General features: G+C 57.1%; 1 protein-coding gene across 4 annotated transcripts in view; it reads right to left on the bottom strand.

The window, feature by feature from the left end:
- Window positions 1-2,194, bottom strand: part of IGSF9B (immunoglobulin superfamily member 9B) — a 195,517-nt gene extending 193,323 nt beyond the window's left edge. For 2 of the 4 annotated variants that reach the window (XM_069742378.1, XM_069742377.1), the window contains exon 1: window positions 1,972-2,192. In XM_069742378.1, the coding sequence (XP_069598479.1) occupies window positions 1,972-2,035 (64 nt within the window). In that variant the 5' untranslated portion in view covers window positions 2,036-2,192. Of the gene's footprint in view, window positions 1-1,971 lie in introns of all 4 variants that reach the window. The other 2 variants (XR_011315543.1, XM_069742380.1) reach the window with 2 other exon arrangements.
- Between the last annotated feature and the right edge of the window lie 8,345 nt (window positions 2,195-10,539).

Raw genomic sequence — 10,539 nt, forward strand, 5'->3', positions numbered from 1 at the left:
CTCCCTCCGGTCCTCTCCGTTCCCCCCCTCTCCCTCCGGTCCTCTCCGTTCCCCCCTCTCCCTCCGGTCCTCTCCGTTCCCCCCTCTCCCTCCGGTCCTCTCCGTTCCCCCCTCTCCCTCCGGTCCTCTCCGTTCCCCCCTCTCCCTCCGGTCCTCTCCGTTCCCCCCGGTCCCCCTGTCTCTCCGGTCCTCTCCCCTCTCCGTCCGGTCCTCTCTGGTCCCCCCCTGGTCCCCCTCTCCCTCCGGTCCTCTTCTCCCTCACCGATCCTCTCACTTCCCCTCGGGTCCTCTCCGTTCTGCCTCCGGTCCTCTCTGGTCCCCCCGGTCCCCCTCTGTCTCCGGTCCTCTTCTCCCTCACCGATCCTCTCACTTCCCCTCGGGTCCTCTCCGTTCTGCCTCTGGTCCTCTCCCCTCTCCGTCCGGTCCTCTCTGGTCCCCCCGGTCCCCCTCTCTCTCCGGTCCCCCTCTTCCTCACCGATCCTCTCAATTCCCCTTGGGTCCTCTCCGTTCTGCCTCCGGTCCTCTTCCCTCTCCGTCCGTCCTCTCTGGTCCCCCCGGTCCCCCTCTCCCTCACCGATCTTCTCACTTCCCCTCGGGTCCTCTCCGTTCTCCCCTCTCCCTCCAGTCCTCTCCGTTCCCCCCCTCTCCCTCCGGTCCCCCCCTCTTCCTCCGGTCCTCTCCGTTCCCCCCTCTCCCTATGGTCCTCTCCGTTCTCCCCTCTCCCTCCAGTCCTCTCCGTTCCCCCCCTCTCCCTCCGGTCCCCCCCTCTTCCTCCGGTCCTCTCCGTTCCCCCCTCTCCCTATGGTCCTCTCCGTTCTCCCCTCTCCCTCCGGTCCTCTCCGTTCCCCCCCTCTCCCTCCGGTCCTCTCCGTTCCCCCCCTCTCCCTCCGGTCCCCCCTCTCCCTATGGTCCTCTCCGTTCTCCCCTCTCCGTCCGGTCCTCTCCGTTCCCCCCCTCTCTCCGGTCCTCTTCTCCCTCACCGATCCTCTCACTTCCCCTCCGGTCCTCTCCGTTCTGCCTCCGATCCTCTCTGGTCCCCCCGGTCCCCCTCTGTCTCCGGTCCTCTTCTCCCTCACCGATCCTCTCACTTCCCCTCGGGTCCTCTCCGTTCTGCCTCCGGTCCTCTCCCCTCTCTCTCCGGTCCTCTCTGGTCCCCCCGGTCCCCCTCTCTCTCCGGTCCCCCTCTTCCTCACCGATCCTCTCAATTCCCCTTGGGTCCTCTCCGTTCTGCCTCCGGTCCTCTTCCCTCTCCGTCCGTCCTCTCTGGTCCCCCCGGTCCCCCTCTCCCGATCCTCTCACTTCCCCTCGGGTCCTCTCCGTTCTCCCCTCTCCCTCCAGTCCTCTCCGTTCCCCCCCTCTCCCTCCGGTCCCCCCCTCTTCCTCCGGTCCTCTCCGTTCCCCCCTCTCCCTATGGTCCTCTCCGTTCTCCCCTCTCCCTCCAGTCCTCTCCGTTCCCCCCCATCTCCCTCCGGTCCCCCCCTCTTCCTCCGGTCCTCTCCGTTCCCCCCTCTCCCTATGGTCCTCTCCGTTCTCCCCTCTCCCTCCGGTCCTCTCCGTTCCCCCCCTCTCCCTCCGGTCCTCTCCGTTCCCCCCCTCTCCCTCCGGTCCTCTCCGTTCCCCCCCTCTCCCTCCAGTCCCCCCCTCTCCCTATGGTCCTCTCCGTTCTCCCCTCTCCGTCCGGTCCTCTCCGTTCCCCCCCTCTCTCCGGTCCTCTTCTCCCTCACCGATCCTCTCACTTCCCCTCCGGTCCTCTCCCCTCTCCGTCCGGTCCTCTCTGGTCCCCCTCTCTCTCCGGTCCTCTTCTCCCTCACCGATCCTCTCACTTCCCCTCCGGTCCTCTCCCCTCTCTCTCCGGTCCCCCTCTCTCTCCGGTCCTCTTCTCCCTCCGGTCCTCTCCGTCTCCTTCTCCACGGTCCTCTCCATCTTTATCCAGGCGCGGACGACACGTCCTCTCTCCCCGGCTGCACTCACCTTGAGCAGCGAGTCCCCCGGCGCCGGTCACACTCGCCATCACAGCGAGCACATAGCGAATCATAGTAGAGCAGAGCGCCGCTCAGGAGCCGCCTCATATCTCACGCGTCCGGTCCGCCCCGCGATGCAGAGTCCGCCGCTCCCCGCTCGCCTCGCCGCTCCACGGATCATCCCTCGGCACCGGCCCGCCGGCCGCTCTCCATCCCGGCCCCACTCCGGACAAGCCAGGCCGGCGCTGCAACCTAACCTGGTTATTACAGCGCCTAACGCCCACGGAACACTCTGATTGGCTGTGCTTCAGAAAATAGGAAGCTGATTGGCTATACAGGGAGAAAATGGGAGGCAATTAACCAAAGACCGGTAAGTGGGCAGAGACTGGGCGGAGTCAGCCGCGATCTAGTCGTGAACTCTCACAAGGTAAGTTGTCGCACAGAGAAGAAGCCGCAGGATCATGCGCAAAACCGGAGCAACCGGAGACTGACCTGGTACCGGACGCTACGGGATAATTGACTAGGGATGGTACCGGGCACAATGGGAGGTTATACAAGGACAACCGGAGACTAAATGGGGGCGATACCGGTCACAAAACCTAAAACCGACACTAAACACAACCGGAGACTGATCCGGACCGGTACTGGACACAACCGGAGACTGATCTGGGCCCAGTACCTGTGAATAATCTATGGCTGGTACCGGAGACTAAACCGGGGCCGGTACTGGACACAACCGGAGACTAATCCGGGCCCAGTACCTGTGATTAATCTATGGCTGGTACCGGAGACTAAACCATGGCCGATACTGGACACAACCGGAGACTAATCCGGGCCCAGTACCTGTGATTAATCTATGGCTGGTACCGGAGACTGATCCGGACCGGTACTGGACACAACCGGAGACTAATCCGGGCCCAGTACCTGTGATTAATCTATGGCTGGTACCGGAGACTGATCCGGACCGGTACTGGACACAACCGGAGACTAATCCGGGCCCAGTACCTGTGATTAATCTATGGCTGGTACCAGAGACTAAACCATGGCCGGTACTGGACACAACCGGAGACTAATCCGGGCCGGTACCTGTGATTAATCTATGGCTGGTACCAGAGACTAAACCGGGGCCGATACTGGACACAACCGGAGACTAATCCGGGCCGGTACCTGTGATTAATCTATGGCTGGTACCGGAGACTAATCCGGCCCTAGTACCTGTGATTAATCTATGGCTGGTACCAGAGACTAAACCGGGGCCGATACTGGACACAACCAGAGACTAATCCGGGCCCAGTGCCTGTGATTAATCTATGGCTGGTACCGGAGACTAAACCAGGGCCGATACTGGACACAACCAGAGACTAATCCGGGCCGGTACCTGTGATTAATCTATGGCTGGTACCGGAGACTAATCCGGGCCTAGTACCTGTGATTAATCTATGGCTGGTACCGGAGACTAAACCGGGGCCGGTACTGGACACAACCGGAGACTAATCCGGGCCGGTACCTGTGATTAATCTATGGCTGGTACCAGAGACTAAACCAGGGCCGATACTGGACACAACCGGAGACTAATCCGGGCCGGTACCTGTGATTAATCTATGGCTGGTACCAGAGACTAAACCGGGGCCGATACTGGACACAACCGGAGACTAATCCGAGCCCAGTACCTGTGATTAATCTATGGCTGGTACCAGAGACTAAACCGGGGCCGATACTGGACACAACCAGAGACTGATCCGGGCCCAGTACCTGTGATTAATCTATGGCTGGTACCGGAGACTAAACCGGGGCCGATACTGGACACAACCAGAGACTAATCCGGGCCCAGTACCTGTGATTAATCTATGGCTGGTACCGGAGACTAAACCGGGGCCGGTACTGGACACAACCGGAGACTAATCCGGGCCCAGTGCCTGTGATTAATCTATGGCTGGTACCAGAGACTAAACCGGGGCCGGTACTGGACACAACCAGAGACTAATCCGGGCCCAGTACCTGTGATTAATCTATGGCTGGTACCAGAGACTAAACCGGGGCCGATACTGGACACAACCGGAGACTAATCCGGGCCCAGTGCCTGTGATTAATCTATGGCTGGTACCGGAGACTAAACCGGGGCCGGTACTGGACACAACCAGAGACTAATCCGGGCCCAGTACCTGTGATTAATCTATGGCTGGTACCGGAGACTAAACCGGGCCGGTACTGGACACAACCAGAGACTAATCCGGGCCCAGTACCTGTGATTAATCTATGGCTGATACCGGAGACTAAACCGGGGCCGATACTGGACACAACCGGAGACTAATCCGGACCGGTACCTGTGATTAATCTATGGCTGGTACCGGAGACTAAACCGGGGCCGATACTGGACACAACCAGAGACTAATCCGGGCCCAGTACCTGTGATTAATCTATGGCTGGTACCGGAGACTAAACCGGGGCCGATACTGGACACAACCAGAGACTAATCCGGGCCCAGTACCTGTGATTAATCTATGGCTGGTACCGGAGACTAAACCGGGGCCGGTACTGGACACAACTGGAGACTAATCCGGGCCCAGTACCTGTGATTAATCTATGGCTGGTACCGGAGACTAAACCGGGGCCGGTACTGGACACAACCAGAGACTAATCCGGGCCCAGTGCCTGTGATTAATCTATGGCTGATACCGGAGACTAAACCGGGGCCGGTACTGGACACAACCGGAGACTAATCCGGGCCCAGTACCTGTGATTAATCTATGGCTGGTACCGGAGACTAAACCGGGGCCGATACTGGACACAACCGGAGACTAATCTGGGCCCAGTACCTGTGATTAATCTATGGCTGGTACCGGAGACTAAACCGGGGCCGATACTGGACACAACCGGAGACTAATCCGGGCCCAGTACCTGTGATTAATCTATGGCTGGTACCGGAGACTAAACCGGGGCCGATACTGGACACAACCAGAGACTAATCCGGGCCCAGTACCTGTGATTAATCTATGGCTGGTACCGGAGACTAAACCGGGGCCGATACTGGACACAACCGGAGACTAATCCGGGCCCAGTACCTGTGATTAATCTATGGCTGATACCGGAGACTAAACCGGGGCCGGTACTGGACACAACCGGAGACTAATCCGGGCCCAGTACCTGTGATTAATCTATGGCTGGTACCGGAGACTAAACCGGGGCCGATACTGGACACAACCGGAGACTAATCCGGGCCCAGTACCTGTGATTAATCTATGGCTGATACCGGAGACTAAACCGGGGCCGGTACTGGACACAACCGGAGACTAATCCGGGCCCAGTACCTGTGATTAATCTATGGCTGGTACCGGAGACTAAACCGGGGCCGATACTGGACACAACCGGAGACTAATCTGGGCCCAGTACCTGTGATTAATCTATGGCTGGTACCGGAGACTAAACCGGGGCCGATACTGGACACAACCAGAGACTAATCTGGGCCCAGTACCTGTGATTAATCTATGGCTGGTACCAGAGACTAAACCGGGGCCGATACTGGACACAACCAGAGACTAATCTGGGCCCAGTACCTGTGATTAATCTATGGCTGGTACCGGAGACTAAACCGGGGCCGGTACTGGACACAACCAGAGACTAATCCGGGTCCAGTACCTGTGATTAATCTATGGCTGGTACCGGAGACTAAACCGGGGCCGGTACTGGACACAACCGGAGACTAATCCGGGCCGGTACTGGACACAACCGGAGACTGATCCGGGCCCAGTACCTGTGATTAATCTATAGCTGGTACCGGAGACTAAACCGGGCCGGTACTGGACACAACCGGAGACTAATCCGGGCCCAGTACCTGTGATTAATCTATGGCTGGTACCGGAGACTAAACCGGGGCCGGTACTGGACACAACCAGAGACTAATCCGGGTCCAGTACCTGTGATAAATCTATGGCTGGTACCGGAGACTAAACCGGGGCCGGTACTGGACACAACCGGAGACTAATCCGGGCCGGTACTGGACACAACCAGAGACTAATCCGGGCCCAGTACCTGTGATTAATCTATGGCTGGTACCGGAGACTAAACCAGGGCCGATACTGGACACAACCGGAGACTAATCCGGACCGGTACCTGTGATTAATCTATGGCTGGTACCGCAGACTAAACCGGGGCCGGTACTGGACACAACCAGAGACTAATCCGGGCCCAGTACCTGTGATTAATCTATGGCTGGTACCGGAGACTAAACCGGGGCCGATACTGGACACAACCAGAGACTAATCCGGGCCCAGTACCTGTGATTAATCTATGGCTGGTACCGCAGACTAAACCGGGGCCGGTACTGGACACAACCAGAGACTAATCCGGGCCCAGTACCTGTGATTAATCTATGGCTGGTACCGGAGACTAAACCGGGGCCGGTACTGGACACAACCGGAGACTAATCCGGGCCCAGTGCCTGTGATTAATCTATGGCTGGTACCGGAGACTAAACCGGGGCCGGTACTGGACACAACCAGAGACTAATCCGGGCCCAGTGCCTGTGATTAATCTATGGCTGATACCGGAGACTAAACCGAGGCCGATACTGGACACAACCAGAGACTAATCTGGGCCCAGTGCCTGTGATTAATCTATGGCTGGTACCGGAGACTAAACCGAGGCCGATACTGGACACAACCAGAGACTAATCTGGGCCCAGTGCCTGTGATTAATCTATGGCTGGTACCGGAGACTAAACCGGGGCCGGTACTGGACACAACCAGAGACTAATCCGGGCCCAGTGCCTGTGATTAATCTATGGCTGATACCGGAGACTAAACCGGGGCCGGTACTGGACACAACCGGAGACTAATCCGGGCCCAGTACCTGTGATTAATCTATGGCTGGTACCAGAGACTAAACCATGGCCGGTACTGGACACAACCGGAGACTAATCCGGGCCCAGTACCTGTGATTAATCTATGGCTGGTACCGGAGACTAAACCGGGGCCGATACTGGACACAACCGGAGACTAATCCGGGCCCAGTACCTGTGATTAATCTATGGCTGGTACCAGAGACTAAACCGGGGCCGGTACTGGACACAACCGGAGACTAATCCGGGCCCAGTGCCTGTGATTAATCTATGGCTGGTACCGGAGACTAAACCGGGGCCGGTACTGGACACAACCAGAGACTAATCCGGGCCCAGTGCCTGTGATTAATCTATGGCTGGTACCAGAGACTAAACCGGGGCCGATACTGGACACAACCGGAGACTAATCCGGGCCGGTACCTGTGATTAATCTATGGCTGGTACCGGAGACTAATCCGGCCCTAGTACCTGTGATTAATCTATGGCTGGTACCAGAGACTAAACCGGGGCCGATACTGGACACAACCAGAGACTAATCCGGGCCCAGTGCCTGTGATTAATCTATGGCTGGTACCGGAGACTAAACCAGGGCCGATACTGGACACAACCAGAGACTAATCCGGGCCGGTACCTGTGATTAATCTATGGCTGGTACCGGAGACTAATCCGGGCCTAGTACCTGTGATTAATCTATGGCTGGTACCGGAGACTAAACCGGGGCCGGTACTGGACACAACCGGAGACTAATCCGGGCCGGTACCTGTGATTAATCTATGGCTGGTACCAGAGACTAAACCAGGGCCGATACTGGACACAACCGGAGACTAATCCGGGCCGGTACCTGTGATTAATCTATGGCTGGTACCAGAGACTAAACCGGGGCCGATACTGGACACAACCGGAGACTAATCCGAGCCCAGTACCTGTGATTAATCTATGGCTGGTACCAGAGACTAAACCGGGGCCGATACTGGACACAACCAGAGACTGATCCGGGCCCAGTACCTGTGATTAATCTATGGCTGGTACCGGAGACTAAACCGGGGCCGATACTGGACACAACCAGAGACTAATCCGGGCCCAGTACCTGTGATTAATCTATGGCTGGTACCGGAGACTAAACCGGGGCCGGTACTGGACACAACCGGAGACTAATCCGGGCCCAGTGCCTGTGATTAATCTATGGCTGGTACCAGAGACTAAACCGGGGCCGGTACTGGACACAACCAGAGACTAATCCGGGCCCAGTACCTGTGATTAATCTATGGCTGGTACCAGAGACTAAACCGGGGCCGATACTGGACACAACCGGAGACTAATCCGGGCCCAGTGCCTGTGATTAATCTATGGCTGGTACCGGAGACTAAACCGGGGCCGGTACTGGACACAACCAGAGACTAATCCGGGCCCAGTACCTGTGATTAATCTATGGCTGGTACCGGAGACTAAACCGGGCCGGTACTGGACACAACCAGAGACTAATCCGGGCCCAGTACCTGTGATTAATCTATGGCTGATACCGGAGACTAAACCGGGGCCGATACTGGACACAACCGGAGACTAATCCGGACCGGTACCTGTGATTAATCTATGGCTGGTACCGGAGACTAAACCGGGGCCGATACTGGACACAACCAGAGACTAATCCGGGCCCAGTACCTGTGATTAATCTATGGCTGGTACCGGAGACTAAACCGGGGCCGATACTGGACACAACCAGAGACTAATCCGGGCCCAGTACCTGTGATTAATCTATGGCTGGTACCGGAGACTAAACCGGGGCCGGTACTGGACACAACTGGAGACTAATCCGGGCCCAGTACCTGTGATTAATCTATGGCTGGTACCGGAGACTAAACCGGGGCCGGTACTGGACACAACCAGAGACTAATCCGGGCCCAGTGCCTGTGATTAATCTATGGCTGATACCGGAGACTAAACCGGGGCCGGTACTGGACACAACCGGAGACTAATCCGGGCCCAGTACCTGTGATTAATCTATGGCTGGTACCGGAGACTAAACCGGGGCCGATACTGGACACAACCGGAGACTAATCTGGGCCCAGTACCTGTGATTAATCTATGGCTGGTACCGGAGACTAAACCGGGGCCGATACTGGACACAACCGGAGACTAATCCGGGCCCAGTACCTGTGATTAATCTATGGCTGGTACCGGAGACTAAACCGGGGCCGATACTGGACACAACCAGAGACTAATCCGGGCCCAGTACCTGTGATTAATCTATGGCTGGTACCGGAGACTAAACCGGGGCCGATACTGGACACAACCGGAGACTAATCCGGGCCCAGTACCTGTGATTAATCTATGGCTGATACCGGAGACTAAACCGGGGCCGGTACTGGACACAACCGGAGACTAATCCGGGCCCAGTACCTGTGATTAATCTATGGCTGGTACCGGAGACTAAACCGGGGCCGATACTGGACACAACCGGAGACTAATCCGGGCCCAGTACCTGTGATTAATCTATGGCTGATACCGGAGACTAAACCGGGGCCGGTACTGGACACAACCGGAGACTAATCCGGGCCCAGTACCTGTGATTAATCTATGGCTGGTACCGGAGACTAAACCGGGGCCGATACTGGACACAACCGGAGACTAATCTGGGCCCAGTACCTGTGATTAATCTATGGCTGGTACCGGAGACTAAACCGGGGCCGATACTGGACACAACCAGAGACTAATCTGGGCCCAGTACCTGTGATTAATCTATGGCTGGTACCAGAGACTAAACCGGGGCCGATACTGGACACAACCAGAGACTAATCTGGGCCCAGTACCTGTGATTAATCTATGGCTGGTACCGGAGACTAAACCGGGGCCGGTACTGGACACAACCAGAGACTAATCCGGGTCCAGTACCTGTGATTAATCTATGGCTGGTACCGGAGACTAAACCGGGGCCGGTACTGGACACAACCGGAGACTAATCCGGGCCGGTACTGGACACAACCGGAGACTGATCCGGGCCCAGTACCTGTGATTAATCTATAGCTGGTACCGGAGACTAAACCGGGCCGGTACTGGACACAACCGGAGACTAATCCGGGCCCAGTACCTGTGATTAATCTATGGCTGGTACCGGAGACTAAACCGGGGCCGGTACTGGACACAACCAGAGACTAATCCGGGTCCAGTACCTGTGATAAATCTATGGCTGGTACCGGAGACTAAACCGGGGCCGGTACTGGACACAACCGGAGACTAATCCGGGCCGGTACTGGACACAACCAGAGACTAATCCGGGCCCAGTACCTGTGATTAATCTATGGCTGGTACCGGAGACTAAACCAGGGCCGATACTGGACACAACCGGAGACTAATCCGGACCGGTACCTGTGATTAATCTATGGCTGGTACCGCAGACTAAACCGGGGCCGGTACTGGACACAACCAGAGACTAATCCGGGCCCAGTACCTGTGATTAATCTATGGCTGGTACCGGAGACTAAACCGGGGCCGATACTGGACACAACCGGAGACTAATCCGGGCCCAGTACCTGGGATTAATCTATGACTGGTACCGGAGACTAAACCAGGGCCGATACTGGACACAACCAGAGACTAATCCGGGTCCAGTACCTGTGATTAATCTATGGCTGGTACCGGAGACTAAACCGGGGCCGATACTGGACACAACCGGAGACTAATCCGGGCCCAGTACCTGGGATTAATCTATGACTGGTACCGGAGACTAAACCGGGGCCGGTACTG

This window comes from Ranitomeya imitator, chromosome 10 (genome assembly GCF_032444005.1).
Source record: "Ranitomeya imitator isolate aRanImi1 chromosome 10, aRanImi1.pri, whole genome shotgun sequence".
Taxonomy (NCBI): domain Eukaryota; kingdom Metazoa; phylum Chordata; class Amphibia; order Anura; family Dendrobatidae; genus Ranitomeya; species Ranitomeya imitator.